We start from the raw sequence: 19,449 nt of genomic DNA on the forward strand, positions 1-19,449 counted from the left end.
TTCGTTAATCCCAGGGAGTGGCCAGGTGCTCCAGCGGGCTGCAGCGGCCTCCCGACTCTTCCTGTAGTCGGAGCTGGGGGCCCCTGCTGCAGCGCACCTGCCTCCCGGTGTGCACAGTCCTGGCCGGCGAGGCACGCCGGCTCCAACCCGGTCAGTCCTCGCTGCCTTGCGGGATAGCTAAGCGCCCAGCCAGCCTCAGCTGTCCATCTCCACCCGAGCCAGCCAATCGCCCGCCACTGCCCCGACCGCACCTCCCGGAATTTTTGACGGGCATGAGGGCCAGCCTATGAGATTGGGGCTCTGGGGGCCTGGGCCGGGAGCGGGAGCCAATGAGCATCAGTCCAGGTGGGTGGAGGGAGCCGGACTCGGGAAGGTAGCTTCGTTCGGGTTGCTAACGTCTTCTCTAGGAGATGGGCGCGCAAACGGACCAGTGGGTCTGGGGGCGGCGGTGATGGGCGTGGAGATGGCCCAATGAGGGTGGGAGTGGGTGGGGCAGCCGCTAGCAGCAGTGCTAAAGGAGCCCGGCGGAGGCAGCGGTGGGTTTGGGACTGAGGCGCCGGATCTGTGGTCGCGGCTGGGGACGTGCGCCGGCGCCACCATCTTCGGCTGAAGGTGAGAGGTACGGCTGTCCGGGTCCGAGTGCGGCGGTCCCGGGCAGGTTTTTTGGGGGCAGAGAAGGATTCCGGGCTTGGAGGACCGGGCGGCTTTGGAGCACAGAGACCAAGCCGAAGCGGGAGCTGGGGAAGGCAGAAGGGGATCTAGGCGGGAGGGTTTATGCTGAGGAGACCTTCGATTCGTGTGAGCAAGGACCTGGGCAGGGAGTGGGTAAGAGGACCCCAGTAGGTGAAGATGGAGAGACCCCTGGAGGGTCGGGGAATGGGATCCTCGAGAGTGAGATCCTTGCAGGGATCTGGGCCAGGGTGTGCGGGAAGGCGACCCCTGGGGGACTGAGGATGGAGATTTGGGGGCGGGGATGTGGGGGCCAGTTCCTCGGTGTGTGGGGTCCCTGGCGGTGTGGAGTTGGGATTCTAGTGCCCTGGCGGGGGTCCCGGTATGCCCTGCGAGTCTGTGTCTGCCTCCTAGGAGAGGACCGTGCCCTGCTGTGGCGTGATCGTGGTGGCCAGGGGCGCTGGACAGGAAGGACCCCTTGGGTGGGTTAGGCCGGGCCGGGCTCCCCGGGCGCGGTAGAAGAGTTCGCCGAGGACTCAGAAGGCTAGCGCCGGCCCCGTGGGGTGCAGGAACCGGGGCTAGAGGCTTTGCGGAGCCTGGGGAGCGCGCGGCGGGTGTGGAGCTCCCGAGCCGGCTGCGGTCGCGGGGAGGGTCGCACTCTGCGGGCGCTGGAAAAGGAGAAGGGGAGGCGGCGGCGGCGGCGGCATGCCGCGCTCTCCGTGGACCGCCAGGGCCGGGGGTGGACTCCCGGCGAGGCCCGCGCGGTTTGGGGGGGCGAGGCGGGAAATGTGGCGGGGGCGCGCTGCAGCAGGGCGGCCGGGGGGGAGGGTCAGCCCTTGCCTCGGGATCCCTTTATTGTGTAAGTGATCTGGGAATGGCTCGCCGCAGAGTCTCTTCCTTGTCTTCTGCAGTTGGGGGGGGGGGTCACACCCTGATCCCCTAAAAATCAGGCTGGAAATAGGTCGTAGGGAAGTTGAAGCTGCCGAGTCGGTCCTAGCATTGGCCGGGGCTTTGTGGGCCTGTGGTGGGCGGATGCGGCCCGGAGACCCGGGAGGCCCCCAGCCAGGCCTGCCTGAACTGGGGCCTTAGGAAAGAGGTTGGCGACTCCGCGGGTCTGACCCCGGCTGGTGAGGTCTGGGTAACGTGGCCTCTGCCTACGACCGTTATCTCTGTGTCTTAGGGCCTCTGCAGCTCCCTTCAAGATCACTGCGGTGGATGGAAGGGGGTGGGGTGGACTGGGGTGGGGTAGGGGAAAGCAGGCGGGGTAGATCCAGACTGCAGATGAAACAAAGAATGCTGTTTTCGCAGAATAATATAATACTAAATATAATACTTTGGCTTTGCTGAGATTTTGTGTTTGTTTGTTTTTTTTTTTTAGCATTGAAACTGAGGATTCCTTGAGTCCGGTTTAATTATTCTGGATAGTATCTCACTCTGGAAAACTTTATAATCTGTTCATTGTTTTATCTCCATCAATCTGCCTCTATTAATTATTCTTGGAGTCCCACGCTTTTGATGTTTTTAGTATGCCCTGTCAGTCTCCGGTTCTGGAAAAGTGGCCATTTTATGCATCTCCTCACTTCTGCATCTTAAATTCAGTTCTTCCTTGTCCTTATCGAGAGAAAGCAGATGGTATAATTGTGTGATATAGCACAAGCTTTTGCAGCAAAAAGATGTGGCCTGGGAGAGCCTGGCTGTTTGTCTGGGCTCTTTAGGGAAATCGTTACAATGAAGAGACTGAATAGAAGGTGAGATGGAGGAAAATTTGAAGGGCACATTGTAGGGTGGAAGACTGCATGCTTCACTGGTGTATGTACTTGATTATCATATATGAGGAATTAAAATTCCTGGTTTTGGATCAAAGGTTTGGAAATATTTAACACAGTATAACAGTATTAATTGGCAGATGGTCCAGGCCATAAATAGCAATAGTGGTCTTTTGCCTTTAGTGTGGGATCATTTGTTTAAGCAGAGTTTTGATAAATTAACAGACTTGCACAATTCTGTAATGTAAGTGACCTCAGTGGTAGCTAGCATTACACAAATTGGGGCAGTTCTGTTTTAGTTGTCTGTTGTTTTACAAGGATGCTCTATCCTGGATAACTTATCCATCTTTTTTTTTTTTTTTTTTGCTTTTCCCTATGCAAGCTATTCATAAAATTGAATTGTTTTCCTCTGAATTATTTTCTACTATAGACGGGATGCTGGGGGGGCAGTTGAGAAGTTAGTTGGGTGGCATTTCTTTGAAAGTAAAATATGGCTTGGGTGGATGGAGTCCCAGGGGTGTGTATGTGTCTAAAACCAGTTTTGGTGATGGGAACTATGGTTCTGTTGTTCCCTGATAATATGTACAGTATTATTTAATTCATTCACAGATAAATGACTTAGTTATAATTAAGCAGTTAGTTCAAATGACTCTAAGATAAACCTCCAGATTATCTTCATGTTTGCTGAAAAGGTGCCTGTTTATTCCTTTTCCCCCTAAATATGGGCATTTTTTTCTATAAAATATGAAACCTTGGTCAGATTGTGCTAGTCGGTTCACTGACTAAGCCTGTAGTTTTCAAGTCATAATTGGTAGAAATTTTTTTTTTGATAGACTGGTATCAAAAAAAAAAACATGCCCTTCACAATTTCCTCCCTCTTACCTTCCGTCACTGTAGCCTGAATGCTGGACCTGAACTCTGGACTTCATCCCAACCCTGTTACTTGTAAGCTGTGTGACCTTGCACCAGTTATTGGCTTTCTCTGTACCTCACATTCCTCATCTGTGAAATGGAGATTTTAATGGCCCCTACCCCATAGCACTGTTGTGAAGATTTACAGTTGATATATGTAAAGTACTTAGAATAGTGCCTGGACCTAATAAGGGATATATAATTTAGGATATATGTGGAATAAACTATTTTAAAAATTGTGGTATGGGGGCTGGGGTTGTAGCTCAGTGGTTGAGCACTTGCCAAGCATGTGTGAGGCACTGGGTTCAATTCTCAGCACCACATAAAAATAAAATAAAGGTATTGTGTCCATCTACAAATAAAAAAAAAAATCAACTGTGGCATGAACCTTTCAACAAGACAAAACATTTGGGGGTGGTACATTGTTAAATACCAGTATTATTCAGATTCAGTACCAGATGTACAGTGGAGTGAAAAAACATGACATATTTGGCAGTCATAAGTAAAGAGTTAAACAGAACAAAATATCTTCAGTGGCCTCATGAACTCTGCAGTTAAACAACAATATGAGGACCTACTACCTGCTAGGCCCTTTGGTGCAATGCAAGGCAGGACAAGGACACTTGCCAGAAGAACAGTACAAAATGTTAGGAGAAGGAGAGGATTAAATTGCCAGATTGACCTGAAAAGAACTTCTGAAAGGGTGGCATTTGGGTCAGGAGAGGAAGGAATAGTAGGTTTGTGATTGTGGAGAAGTTGAAGCTCACTGTGAGGGTGGGGGCCTTTCATGGAAGGTTGATCAATACGTATAGAGACCCTATTGTGTCCCAGGGGCTAGGCTCAGAGCTTAGGATTCAGCAAGGAACAGGTGACCATCCCCACAGTGTTCAGTTGTAGAAAAAGCTGGAAAAAAAAAAAAAACAAGCAAAGTAATTTGTAATCCTACTGTGCAGTAAAAAACTCAAAGAACATTTATTCCACTAAAAAAAAAAAAAAAAAAAAAAGATGTGTATATGTAACTTTACACGTTTGTGAACTTTTGGGGATCTATTGATTTTTTTCTTATATTATAAGCATTTTTACACCTAGAAAAAGTGCTGATAAGTTTTAACTGTCCCAATTTGATAACTTAATCTAATTCATTTTTTCTAGACCTGCCCTAGAAATGACCTGTTCTAGAAATGACCTGTAAAGTTATTCTAATTTATAGCTACCTACAATTTAAGCATGTAATTATATACCCAAGGTAAATCAAAGCAATGTGTGCATGCTTACTGTCAGCAAGATGGTTTCCTAAGTGCCATATAGAATATACAGTTAATACTGAACAAGAATAATAAGTAACTTATTATCATACTTTGTTGTAGTTGGATATGTTTTCTTTTAATAGATTCTGTGCTTCCAAAAGGTAGAGTGTTGTGTTCTATTACTTGTCTTCAGATTCATCTAGGATGATTCCCATGCCTTCCTTTTTACCAGTATGCAGTGTTTAAGTTGGAACAATTTGTTAATAGTCATGAGTCCAGTCCCTAGGGGTAATGGGAGTAATGGTTTTTTTTTTTTTTCTTTTACAGCAGGGGTTCAGTTCGCCACTGAGCTACATCCCCAGTCCTTTTTTATATTTTATTTTGAGACAGGGTCTTGTTAAGTTGTTGGCGATTGTTTTGCCTCAGCCTCCAGAGTTGCTGGGATTGCAGATGTACTCCTGCCCCCAGCATTAATGGGCTTTTGAAACCATTCTTCATGATGTACATGTACCCATGAATATTTTTTGTGCTGTCCTCTCCCCACGTGACACGTGGATGCCTAGGAAGGCAAATATAAATTTAGTTATACAACATGTAAGCAATTTTATTTGTAGAAATCTTAACATGAATCACATGTTTTGTAATATTTAGGGAAGGGTTCACTTTGTTTTGTGTTTTTTGTTTTATCCATGTCTTAACCTTTAAATATTAGCACATTCTCTAAATCATGTTATGAGTGAGTCTAGAACATTGGGGTTTTTTTTGTTTGTTTGTTTGTTTGTTTTGTTTTTTTGTTCGTTTGTTGGTACAAGAGATTGATCTCAGGAGCACTCCACCACTGAGCCACATCCCCAGCCCTATTTTGTGTTTTATTTAGAGACAGGGTGTCACTGAGTTGCTTAGCATCTCGCTGTTGTTGAGCTGGCTTTGAACCTGAGATCCTCCTGTCTCAGTCTCTGGAACCACTAGGATTACAGGCATGCATCACTGTGCCCAGCTTTAGAACATTGGTTTTTAACCTGCCTTTCTACCCTGGTCTACCTGATAGTAACAGTGACCCATTATGGCAGCCAGAAAACTAGAGCAATGGTTCTCAAGTGTGTCTCTCCCATGACAGGCAGCATCAGCATCTTCTGAATGCAGATTCTTGGACTGTATCTCATATCTACTGAATCAGAAACTCTGGGGATGGACCCAACAGAGAAAGGAAGAGAAGAGAGGAGAGAGAGAGAGAGAGAGAGAGAGAGAGAGTGTGTGTGTGTGTGTGTGTGTGTGTGTGTGCACGCGCGTGCGTGCTGGAGATTGAACCACCCAGGTCTTCTTGTATGTTAGGCAAATATGCTATCATTGAGCCACATCCGAGCCTTAATCTGTGTGTGTTAAGAAGACTTCCTGATGCTGTTGATGCATTCCAAAGTTTGAGACTCATTATTAATAGGGTATGGGCATTTATAATGCATTACATTGTAACAAATTTTTGAAGAATCATAGCTAATTGATAAATAATAATAAATTATCATTAGGGGTTAAATGACTAGTACCTATACCCATTGTCAGTGATTCATTCTTAAGGATATAGCAATCCTTTGAGAATCTAAAGAAAGTTATGGATGTATTAAGACAACATACTGTGTACACCCTAAGTGTATATCATGTTTTTAACCCGAATTTCTGTGATTTCACAGAATTTGAAATTCATCTATCGAGTTAATGTTAAGAACTTTTTAGCAACTTTGGACAACCTTATGATTTTCCTTGCAACCTGTAAAGGATGCTTTGTATTGATCCTCTTGCCTGCAAAGAGCCCCCAACATTTCTGGAGGGCAGGGTGGGGGGAGAATTGAGGGAATTTGTGAGTGGATACTGTGTTTGATTTAGATGAAACCATGGAAATCGTACCTGTGAAGTTTGTAATAACCTGGAATTTGTGGAGTAATGGCAAAAAATGTTCAGGATAGTATCAGATTCTAAAAAGATGCTATCGGGCAGGAATAGCAAGTGACGTCAGAAAGGCTAATGATAAGGACTTAAAATGCTGTCATTTGATCCAAAAAGTCAATTGCACAAATAGAGGAAAATATATAGTAATAGCAATATAATGTGTGTGGAGTTCTCCTGGTAGCTTCTTATGAGCCAGATCTCCATAGGTGCTAAAGAAACCAATTGGTTAGGTCTCGAGCTATATTAATTGGCAAAGTCACAGAACCAGTCCTTTCCTCAGTGTGGCTGAAATTGTGAAAGATTCTTTTTTTCTTCTGCATTGATCAGATTGTATCTGGAATGTTATGTTTGCTTCTGGGACACACTCCATAAAGGGAAGACACGGACACATTGGAGTCTCTTTAGAGATAAGAGATCAGGGAAGGAGTCTTTTCCCTGCCCCCACCCCTTTTTTGTGGTCCTGGGGAATCCAGGGATACTCTACCACTGAGCTGCATTCCCTACCCTTTTTATTTTTATTTTGAGGCAGGGTCTTGCTAAGCTACCCAGTCTGGCCTTGAACTTGAGATTCTCCTGCCTCAGCATCCCCACTAGATTATGCACCTACACCCTGCTAGCAGGAGTCTTGATGAATGATGCAATGCTAATGCCAACATGGAGGAGTGGGAGCAGCTGCAGGATGGGAGTGCAGATCTGGATAGCTGTCACCACCACATACTTGAAAGGCCATTGAGAGAAGCCAGAAGTTTCACTTCTCTTCTTTGGCTCCGTTTAATCACACTAAGACCACATGGGGCCAATAGGAAAGCTATAGGGGGATTGATCTGGGTTATTTCTAAAGAAGAGCTTTGAGTTGCTTGAAGATGGACTGGGAGGCATGCTGTGTCTGATAGCTTCTCGCTAGCATCATCCTATGTTTTTGTAGCTATATCCTTGTGGTCCCACTAATTCCAGTACCACTCCAAGGACCTTTTATTATGCATTTGTTTTCTTTTTCTTTTTTCTCCTTTCCCAACTTAACTCCTTGTTTAATTTGTGGTGAGGGTGAAAGAGGAATTGGAGAAAAAAAAAAGGTCATCCTGGAACTTTGCTTTTTTCTTTTGCCTGCTTTTCAGCCCTTGGTAACTGAGGGCAGATCTTGAGTGGTCGTCAGACAACCAGAGGCATAATTAGTGGTCACCTCTGAAATTTACCTTGGAAATATAGTTAGTATGGCTGTGAAGAGTAATACCCCAGCTCCTGAACTCAGAGTTTATGGTTCATGTTTACTTAAAGTTTTGTTTGAAAACAAAATTTGTGAATTATATTACATTTTGTAAACATCTAATTTTGCCCTTCTCCTCTTCTCTTAGGGGCAATTGCTCTTGGATCCTTCTGTTTACAATGGCACAGAGAACTGGACTGGAGGATCCAGAGAGGTATCTCTTTGTGGACAGGGCTGTCATCTACAACCCTGCCACTCAAGCTGATTGGACAGCTAAGAAGCTAGTGTGGATTCCATCTGAACGCCATGGATTTGAGGCAGCTAGTATCAAAGAAGAACGGGGAGATGAAGTTATGGTGGAGTTGGCAGAGAATGGGAAAAAGGCAATGGTCAACAAAGATGACATCCAGAAGATGAACCCACCGAAGTTTTCCAAGGTGGAGGATATGGCGGAATTGACATGCTTGAATGAAGCTTCTGTTTTACATAATCTGAAGGACCGCTACTATTCAGGACTTATCTACGTGAGTATTTCTTCCAAATAATCAAGGGAAGTGGTGACTGGGGATTAATGTGAACTACCCATCCTGTCATAATCAAAGGAAAATGAGGAACGTTCTGTTTAGCATTACCATCATATTAAATATAAAAAGATTGTCTCCTTCTTGTTCAAGTCTTGCTTTCCTTTAAACTTAACATGCTAAATTTAAATAATCCAATCTGCAATTAGGTATGATTAAAATGTTGTTTGAAGACTTTTACGGTAGTGCTCTGAAGCACAGTATGATAAGAGAGAGCATGTGGCAGAAAGACCAGGTAAAGAGAGTGCATTCAATAGAAGAGTGGAAAATCAAGTGTCTGTCCAGGAGGATTAGTGTGAAGGGACAGCAAGTTTACAGATTTTAGTGAAAAGCAAGAATAGCTTCATTTGGGTACTGGGAAGTAGGAAAGATAAATGTTGAGGTATTTTTTTTTAAATTTTTTTCATGTTGTTAATGGATCTTTTGTTTTATTTATTTATATGTGGTGTTGAGGATCGAACCCAGGGGTTCACAAGCACTCTACCACTGAGCCACAACTCCAGCCCAATGCTGAGTTTTTTTTTGATGGTACTGGGGATTGAACCCAGGACCCTGTGCATGCAAGGCAAGCACTCTACTAACTAGGCTATATCCCTAGCCCTCCAGTGTTGAGGTTTTTAAGAGGAAATCATCTAGGGTGAGATTGAGCCTGGGATTGTCTTGTGGTTGTCCTGTGGTTAACAGTTGACATGTATATTACGGTCATTGACTATGTGTGTTAGTCAGATTTCTATCACTGTGACAAAATACCTGAGCTAAGTCAATTTAAAAAGAGGAAGAATTTATTTGGGCTCACAGTTTCAAAAGTCTCAGCCCGTGATCATTTGGCCCCAGCTTTGGGCTTATGTTGTCATAGTATATCATGTTGGGAGTATGAGGTGGAAGAGGCCTATTCACCTCATGACATGGGAGAATCAAAGAGAGAAAGAGAAGAGGGGACAAGGTCTCAATATCTCCTTCAAGAGCCACCACCAATGACATAACTTCCTTCTGCCAGCCCCTCCCCCATCCTAAAGACTTCACTGCCTCCCAGTAGCATCATGTTCTGGGGACCAAGCCTCCAATACATGGGCCTTTGGGAGACATTCAAATTCTAAAGTATAGCACCATGTCCCTGACTGTAGAAATTATTGAAAATAATAAGGGATAAAGTAGAGAGGAAAAATGAAGCCAGATCCTGAAAAGAATCTAGAATGACAAAATAGGCCTGAGGGAATGGTAGACAGATGTGGCAGTGATTTGCAGAAGGTGGTATGGATTGGATTTAGAATGAAGAGAAGTAGAGAGAAGAAATGAGTAATGGTCTGAAATTGGAAAAGGTTAGTTGGATTTTTAGGCAAGGAGCATACTACTGATGCTCATGAGTAATTCAAAACTTCACTTAATCAGAACTAGTGTTCCCATAGAATTTAGCGTATTTAAGGAATATTTTAAGTGCCTAATATGTTGTAGGTTCTTGGGTAGAGCAGTGAACAAGATATATTCTGTGAAGAACTGAAACATAGGATAGGATCAGGAGGAGAATGGCTTCCCACAGTAGGTCAGTGAAGGGCTCTTTGACAAGTCTGACCAATAGAGGGAGCCAGACAGGGGCAAAGAATAGCTGGCTCAGGACCTTTGTGGGAGGGTTTCCATCAAGCCAGACTGGCTTCCTTATTTATTTATATTTATTTATTTCTCTTACGAGGTAGGATGCAAAATAAAGACAGGAAGAGGCAGCAGGGCTGGAAAAGTGGTTTGAGGAGAGTGGGAAAATCTTGGAAATGAGGGAAGGCCAAGGATAAGAAAACAACTGGAGAACAACAATGAGAATCAAGCTGAGACTGAATATCAGTGTAGAAGGAGATCACATTTTTGTCTGGCTGGGTGATTTTGCTCCAGGCAGGGGAACTTGTGTCTCCATTGCCAGCACACAGAGAGGTAACTCTTCTGATTGTCTTTGGCATCAAGCTCTGGAGGAATGGAAGTCTGGGTAGGAGGGGGCTGATGATCAAGGGCTGGAGTTTTTAATGATGTTGAAAGATAGGGTTGTTGGGAGTCGGGGAGTGAGAGGACTGGAAAATTGAAGAGATTGTGGTCAGATGGTAATATGAACATGAGATTTAGGAGCAGGATCAGTTTGAGATGCAGCCCTGTGTACCGTGGCTTATGCAGGGCTGGAGAGGTGATGCCCCACCCGAGTAGTGGAGGAGCACAGTGTGGAAGGGAGCTGGGCTGTTTTCTGCCAGTCTTTACCTGATTCCTCACACTGGACATTATAGGTAGCTGCACACGGGAGAAAGAGGGAGACAGATGGAAAAAGGAAGAGATTGTGATCATGAAACACAAGAGAATGAAAGAAAAGATGGTGTGCTTTGTTTGTACCACTCCTCATGATAATTCGGAGATCTGGAAAGCAGTACTTTATTGAGTTGGTTTAATTTTTTTTTTTATCCCACCCCCCCCCCCAGTTCAACTTGACTGAATTTATGAATTTCTTTTCAAAGCATGGTCCCCTTGGGCTGTGCAAGAGAATTCTTGAGTTTTTCTCAAAGTAGGACAGTCCCAGCAGAGGTGGGGTTTGGGAGGATCATGTCTCCAATCAGATGGGTGCAAAAAGGTTCCCGGTAGTGGGAACACTTGACTCTGACTAAAGTCTTATGAAGAGAGGGGCCAGGGAGAGTCGCCACTGCTGATGGCAATGCATTTGTTTTGGGCTTTGCAATGGTCAGTTGAATGGATAGGTGGAGGTTCCATGATGCAGACCCTACAATTACTTGCACAGGAACATTTTTTGGACATATTTCTATAAAGATGATATCATATAGCTTCAAACAAGTTAGGCTGATAACTGGTTTAGGTATATTCTTTCCTTATATTTTATGTGGATTGTTCTCCCTGACCTTCAAATTTTCAGCTCATTAATTTTTATCCTCCTTCCTAATAAAACAGTTTAAACCTATAAACTTCTCTAATACTGTTTCAGCTCACAGATTTGCTATGTAGTATTTTTACTACCTTAATATTTTCTAATTTCTATTAAGATCTCTTCTTCAACCTATGGACCATTTAAAAGTGTACTTTTAGCATTTCCAAGTGTTTTAGTTATTTTTTTACTATTTTTTTTTAATATTTATCTTTTAGGTGTAGGTGGACACAACACAATGCCTTTATATGTTTTTATGTGGTGCTGAGGATCGAACCCGGGTCCCGCCTGTGCTAGGCGAGCGTTCTACCGCTGAGCCATAATCCCAGTCCCTACTATTGATTTTTAAAGTAATTTCCCCATAAAGAATGCCTTTTTTGTTGTTGTTGAGACTTGCTTTGTATAGTATATTGTCAGTTTTTGTGAGTGTTCCATGAGTTTGCCAAGAATGTGTATTCTGTTATTGTTGGTGTAGGGTCCCACATAGATTAAGCTTTTTAGCTGTTTAACCTTGTGTAGCCGCCCTAATTTTTGTCTGCTTCACCTATCAGTCTATATCTACTGAGAGAAGAGTGTTAAAATCTCCCAGTGTTTTATCAACTAATTATATATCTCTAAACAATATAGTGTATTTTTGCCTTTTTTCAAACTTTAGTGTATATGGATATCATAGTATGTAGTCTTTTGTGGGTTTTTCTTGTTTTTATTTTCTTAGCATTGCATTTCTAAGATTCATCCATATTGTCTGCCTTGTTGTAATTCAATAACTTTCAAAGTATGGTCTGGGGACTCCCTAGGGTTTTCCTAAAACCTTTTCAGGGCATCTGAGAGGTCAAAACTATTTTCATAATAATATGAAGATGTTATTTGCCCTTTTCATTATGGATATTTGTACTGGTGGTCCCCAAGCTAGATGAATAAAGCTCTGACACCTTATGAATAAAGGCAGTGCCCCCAAGCTGTCCTCATAATCATCTTATTGTTCACTGCACTTTATTGGCAGTTAAAAAAAAAAACAAAAATCAAAAAACACAGTTTCACTCAAGAATGTCCTTTAACACAGGAAAAAAATATTGATTTTTATTAAATAGCCGCCCTTGAGCAGGCATCCTCTTAGTGTCTGTGTAAGGAAATGGCGAATATACACAAGCACTTCTGCTGCATATGGACTTGTGCCTTGAAGGAAAGAACCACATGTGTGGTTCTTTGAGTTGCAAGCTAAACTCGCTACTTTTTTTCATAGAACACCCTTTCTATTTGATAGACTGACCGATTGATGAACTAGTTCCTTGCATAGAGGTATTTGGCAGATATTTTCTTGAAAATAAACAATGTGAGCCGGGTGGTAGCGCATGCCTGTAATCCTGTGGCTCTGGAGGCTGAGGCAGGAGGATTGAGAATTCAAAACCAGCCTCAGCAAAACTGAGATGCTAAGCAACTCAGCTCAGTGAGACCCTGTCTCTAAATAAAATACAAAAAAAAAAAAAATAGGATTGGAGATGTGGCTCAGTGGTTGAGTGCCCCTGGGTTCAATTCCTTGTGCCCAAACCCCCCACTCCCACACCCCACAAAAAAACCCCCAAAAACCAAAAAACAAAGTGAGCCTGTCACTTCAAAGGAAACAACTATATTTGTCAATGGTAAAATTTGAGTTTTTATGTGAAAATTAGAATTATAGGAAACTTGAATCTAACATCATGAACTTGACAGCTTTTCAATACCTAAAAAGCTTTTTGATGTGATGATAATGAAAATGATTTTCTTTTCTTTTTGTTTGTCATATAGTGAAATATCATCATCTGGAAGACTTGGATAATTCAGTTAGCCAATGTTTTCCAAATGAGGTATACATGATGTTACAGAATCGTGGGTGGGTAAAAGATTAATTCATCATGTAGGATTAACCAATGGATTTTGATGAAACATAGTATAAATTCACTGATAGGGTTGCAGAAGCTACATTGCATCTAATCTTTAAGAAATTGTCACTTGTTTAGTTTTGGTAGTTTCAGAGAATATTAAAACTATCTGAAAAGGCTATTAAACTATTCCTCTTTTCCAACAAATGTGTGTCAGATTTTCTTCATATGCAATATGAAGAAATAACTAAAATAACATATCACAATAGATTAAAGCAAAAATAGATACAAAAATCCAGTTGTTTTCTTCTGCTCTGAAATAAAAGTTTGAGTTGTTCATTTATTTTTGTTGGAATAAGGTGTACAATGGTAAGATTTTTGATTCAGTATATTTGTGTGCTCAAAAAAAAATTTTTTTTTTTGATACTGAAGGATTGAACCCAAGGTCTCTGCATACTAGGCAAGTGCTCTACCACTGAGCCACATCCCCAGCCCCTATTCAGTTCTGCCTCCCAACTCCTACACACACATACATACACATACACACACACACACACACACACACATATACTGGGGATTGAACCTAGGGGTGCTAAGCCATATCCCCAGCCCTTTTTATTTTGTACATTATGAGGCAGGGACAAGATTCTCCCACTGTCCCCCAAATGGCTATCCAGTTGACCCAGTTCCATTTACTGAAAATACTCCTTTCTCCAGTGCTCTAAAGTGCCATCTTTGTCATAAACCAGGTGTTCATGATATTTATTTTTGAGACAGGGTCTTCCTCAGTTACTTAGGACTTCACTAAATTGCTGAGGCTGATATTGAACTTGCAATCCTTCTAGCGCAGCCTTCTGCATGGCTGGATTACAGGTGTGGCCATCGCCCGGCTCTACTCGATTCTTTGTGGTTATTTATTTATTTTCCTGGTTAGGTACTAGTATAAGCATTGCTTCGATAAATGGGCTTGTATGTGTACCTGGCACACATTATTATAACCAGGAGTGGAGTTCCTGGGTGATAGGATATGCATATCTGCAATTCGCATCTTCAGCTTTTCTAGGTGATGCTTGATCTACTCAGATCCCAGAAGGAAACAGAAGACTTAGACTAGGCACTTAGTAAGCTGAAGATGTACAAATGCTGGTAGAGTTTAAAAAACAAATGAGGACTAGTACAGTACTCTGGTGCTAGTGATAGCCAAGAGCCCTTGATATATCATTTGTTGTTGGTTTGCTTTTGCTGTGCTGGGGATTGAACCCAGGGCCTCACACATGTGAGGCAAGTGCTCTACACTTGCCAGGTATATCCCTTGCCTCTTTGATACCTCTGGATCTTTAAAAGAATAGTGGGAAAGAGCTCTTACCTCAACTTGATGATGAGGGCTACCTGATGGAACTGTGGCCTTCCTTAGAGGGATGCAGATGGCCATGGAAATTGGCAGAGAGAGCTTGCGTAATGAATAATCTGACCTCCTCCACGTACAGTCTCTTGCTGATGTCTCCAATTCGCCAAACTCAGTCTGATGACAGAGGAGAAGGAAATTTGGTACTTTTCATGGGATCAGCATCAGTTGCATCTGGAATTGAATTTTTTTTTTTTTTTTGTACATTATGAGGCAGGGACAAGATTCTCCCACTGTCCCCCAAATGGCCATCCAGTTGATCCAGTTCCATTTACTGAAAATACTCCTTTCTCCAGTGCTCTGAAATGCCACCTTTGTCATAAGTCAGGTGTTCATGATATTGACTTCCTATTGTGTTTCATGGGTCTGTGTTCCTGTCTTTGAGCTAATTCACATTGTCTTTTAAGTATTATAGCTTCATAATTAGCCTTGCTATTCAACATAGTAAGTCCTCTCATACTTGTTCTTAAGGATTAAATTGTTTCATTATGATTTTAATATCTCCTTACAGTTACCCTGTTGAAATGTAGTTTGGGATTTTATTGATTCTGTATATCAATTTGGGGAAGAAATTAGATCTTTACAACATTTAATTTTTAATGACTAGGTTTACCCATTTACTTAGTTCTCAATTTTTCTCAATATTGGTTTATAGTTTTCGTAGTAGAGTCAGTCTTTTGTTAGATTTGTTTTGAGGCATTTGATTTTTTTTTCACTGTTTGAATGATGTTTTAAATTTTGCTTTTGTGATACATAGGGTATGTACCTAATTTTTAACATTTTCTAGAAAATGTGGGTTTTTTTACAATTAAGTTTTTGCATATTGGCTTTTATTTAGTGACCTTATTAGATTAAATTATTGGTTATAACAGTTTAGCTGAAGATTCTTGTGGATTTTCTAGGAATATACTCACATTTATCTGCAATAATGATAGTTTTATTTTTTCTTTTCCAATTCTTGTATACTTTTTTTTTGCTTTATTACACCGTCTAGGACCTTCAGCTCAAAACTTTTTGAATAAAAGTGGTAATAGAAGGCATCCTTGTATTATTCCTGATCTCAAGGGAAGGTTTCAACATTTTCAACATTAAGAATGATGTTTGCTGTAGTTTTAATATTTTAAAAAATATTCTTTATCAGATTAAGTAAAGTTTCCTTCTATTCCTAGTTTTTATTCTGAATGGATGATATTTTTTTTTTAAAAATCCAGACTTTTGGGTATTAAATTATCAAAATTTTCCCCATTATCTATTTTAGTATGGTTTTTCTTGCATTTTGTTTTTTGGCTCCCCCCACTATTAATCTAACCTTATAAGAACCAAGGATTCTCACTCTCTCTCTCTGTCTTTCTCTCTCTCTCTCCTAGCTAATATTTTGTTTGGGATTTTTGCATCTACATTCATCAGAATAGCTTAAAATTTTTCCTTTATTATAATATCCTCTTCGTATTTTACATCAAGATTATGTTCATTTTTATAAAATGAATTGTGGAGTGTTTCATCTTTGTTTTCTACAAGAGTTTGGGTAGGATGATGTTATTTCTTTTCTGAGCAATAATAGAGTTTCTTTATAGAGAAGTTTTTCTCTACTAGATGTAGAACTTTTCAGACTTTTCATTTCAAGTGTCAGTTTTGAAAATTATATTTTTCTAGGAATTTGTATTTCACTTAAATTTTCAAATGTATTGGCATAAGTTCATAATACCCCCTTATTTTCGGTAGATTTGTGGTGATATTATCTTTCATTCTTGATACTGGTAATTTGTTCTCCTTTTCTTACTATGAGTCTTACCAGAGGATTTTCAGTTATATGCATCTTTTCAAATAGCAGCCTTCTAACTTTATTGAACTTTTCATTTTGTTGGCCCTTTCAATTCGGTCTTCCCATTTACCTATCTACTTAACCTACCTATTTAGTTTTCGCACATTTTCTTTCTACTTTCTTTGGGTCTAATTTGTTGTTCCTTCTCCAAATTCTTAAAGACAAAAATTTAGATCATTAATTTTTTTCAGCTAGTTCTTTTCCAGCATGTGCTTTAAAAGTTATAAATTTCATTGTAAGTACTGCTTTGGCTCTATTCTGAATTTTATTATGTTGTATTTTTACTACCATTCAGTTCAAAACAATAAGGATGTCTTCCTTGGCTCCACAAGTTACTTAGATATGAATTTCTTCATTTCCAAACAGGGCATTTTCAGGATTATTTTATTTCTAATTATAATGCCTCCTTGGTCAGAGAACATACCATTTGATATCTATTACACTTGCTTTATGGTTCCATCCTATGATCATTTTGGGTAGAAGATAGTTGTGCACTTGAAAAGCATGTGTCTTAGGCAGTTATTAGACACAACATTGGGTATGTGCAGTGTCATTCAGCCCTCTATGTCCTTGTAGGCTTTAAAATCTTATTTATTTCTGGCAGTGCTGGGAAGTTTTTTATTTTTTTACTTTATTTTATTTGTTTTTGCAGTGCTGGGGTTTGAACTCAGGGCCTTGCCCATGCTCGCTCTACCACTGAGCTACATCCGCAGCTTTATTTTTTATCTGCTTGTTCTTTCAGTTACTGTGAGTACTTCTCCATTTCCCTTTTTAGTTCTGCTGTATCATTCCTACACTCGCTTATCCCATGTGTACAAACATAGAAGTTTGAGATCCTTCTGGTGAATCGTCATGAAACCAGTCTTCATTTTTGTATCTTGCAAAGTTGACTTTTTTTATCTTAACATTAGTTCATTTTTCCCTGCTTTGGATTAGTGTTTTCATGGTTTATTGTTTTCTAAACTTTTGACTTTTTTGTATCTTTATACTGAAGGTATGTCTCTTATAAACTGCCTGTAGTTATTTTTGTCCTGAATCAGACCATACATATTTGGTGCAAGGGATTGCTGCACCACTCAGCTATATCCCCTGCCCCCTCCTTTTTATTTTTCTTTCAACTTTGAGATAGGTCTCTCTAAGTTGCTGAGGCTGGTCTTGAATTTTCCATCTACCTATCTCATCCTCCAGAGTCACTGGTAGAATAGGCATGTGCCACAGCACCAAGCTCTGACAATACTGTAAAACTAGAATATTTGATTCATATACATGTAATGTAATGACATACATTTCAGTTTAAACCCCACCATTTGATTCATTGCTTTCTATTTGTCTTACCTCTTCTATGTTTGTTTTCTCTTTTATACCCTCTTTTTGGATTAAGTAGTTTTTATTATTCTATCTTTCACCAAAAAACACACATTTTTGCTATTCTCTTAGCTTTTCATTTAGTGATTATCCATTCTAACTTATATCGTTGACAGAATTCTTACCATATTATAAATAATGTAAGAACCTGAAAACACTTGAACTCTCTTTACTCTCCTTTCCCAGTTTATATGCTGTTATCTTAATTCTCTTTATATTTTAAAACCCACAAGACAGTTATTATTACTTTTTGGGGGGAGGGGTACTGGGGATTGAACTCAGGGGCACTGAATCACTGAGCCCCATCCCAGCCTTATTTTGAATTTTATTTAGAGACAGGGGCTCACTGAGTTGCTTAGCACCTTGCTCTTTGCTGAGGCTGGCTTTGAACTCATGATCCTCCTGTCTCATCCTCCCAAGTCACTGGGATTACATGCATGTGCCACCATGCCTGGCTCTGTTTATTACTTTTTAATAGTCAATATTTATTTAATTTTATCCATTTACCCTTTTATTGCTTTTATTTTTTAATTTACATCTCCTTTATTTCTTTTAGAAAGCATCTCTTATTATTTTTCTGGAAGTGCTATATTACTACTCCTTTGTTTTTTAAGTTTTCTTGCTTTTGTTTTTGTTAGATTTGGGGTTCAGACCTGGCCAGGCACAATGCAGATATAGCTTTGTATTCTGCCTTCCATCTTTTTCTTTTGAAAAATCAGTTTAGGGTTTTATTTTTATCCTTTTTTAGTATTATTTTTATTATTACTTTATCCTATCTTTATTATTATATCCTTTGAAGGTAATCTGTACCCTCCACCCCCTCTATCTGTTTCTAAAATTTTTCTCTTTGTTTTTTTAAAATATTTATTTTTTAATTGTAGTTGGACTCAATATCTTCATTGATTTATTTTTATGTGGTGCTGAGGATTAAACCCAGGGCCTCACACGTGCTAGTGAGCGCTCTACTGCTGAGCCACAACCCCAGCCCTTGTCTTTGGTTTTTAACAGTTTTACTAGAATGTGCTTGGGTAAACTTCTCTTTTATGCATTCAGCTTTGAGTTTGTAGTGTTTTTGGCTTTGTGGCCTGATGCCTTTGTTGGTTTTGGAATATTCTTAGCCATCATCTCTTCCAACAGTGTTTCAGCGCTACCCTTCTTCCTCCTTCTACTCAAACACCTGCTTGTCAGACCTTTTCCCTGTGTCCCCTATAGCTCTAGTGTTCCTCTATATTTTTGTGCTTGTTTTCCGTATTTTCAATCTGTCTATTTCTTTTGACTCAATCTCAGATATGTAATTCTTTCTGTAGCTGTATATAATTAGCCATTAAAGGCATCCATTGGATTCTTTATTTTAGTTCATGCTTTTTTTAATTTTACAATTTTCTTTAGTTTCCAGTTCTCTACCAGAATTTTCTACCATGTCTTTTAATTACTTGGACATATTAACATTCCAGATAATAGTAGAAGTCAGTAAAAATAGACTCACAAGGGATCCAGATGTTATATTGGATTTTAGTCATAGTTTGTTGCATTGTCTGCCTGGTTAATGTGAATAAGAAATTGGGAGGAGAATGTGGGGCTCTGGATGGCATCAAGCTTATCTTGGAGTTTTGCTTTGGGTTGGCAGTGTAGGTGAGGGAACCAGGTCATATAATTTAATCAGGGATTGACATCCTTTCCAGATGTGCCTCAGTCTGTGTGAAGGCTGATTTCTGGTACAGTCTTAATTCTTAGGCGGTAGCCATGAGTATCCCAAGGCTTGGCGTGTTTACT

The 19,449-nt window shown here is 40.7% G+C and overlaps 1 protein-coding gene across 2 annotated transcripts in view; it reads left to right on the forward strand.

Annotated features, from left to right (window-relative positions):
- The first annotated feature begins 531 nt into the window (after positions 1-531).
- Positions 532-19,449, forward strand: part of Myh10 (myosin heavy chain 10) — a 140,259-nt gene continuing 121,341 nt past the window's right edge. The window contains exons 1-2 of one of the 2 annotated variants that reach the window (XM_026390473.2): positions 532-612; positions 7,888-8,263. In XM_026390473.2, coding sequence (XP_026246258.1) covers positions 7,919-8,263 — 345 coding nt within the window. In that variant the 5' untranslated portion in view covers positions 532-612; positions 7,888-7,918. Of the gene's footprint in view, positions 613-7,887; positions 8,264-19,449 lie in introns of those variants that run through there. The other variant, XM_026390474.2, reaches the window with a different exon arrangement.

Source organism: Urocitellus parryii, chromosome 7, assembly GCF_045843805.1.
Source record: "Urocitellus parryii isolate mUroPar1 chromosome 7, mUroPar1.hap1, whole genome shotgun sequence".
Lineage (NCBI taxonomy): Eukaryota > Metazoa > Chordata > Mammalia > Rodentia > Sciuridae > Urocitellus > Urocitellus parryii.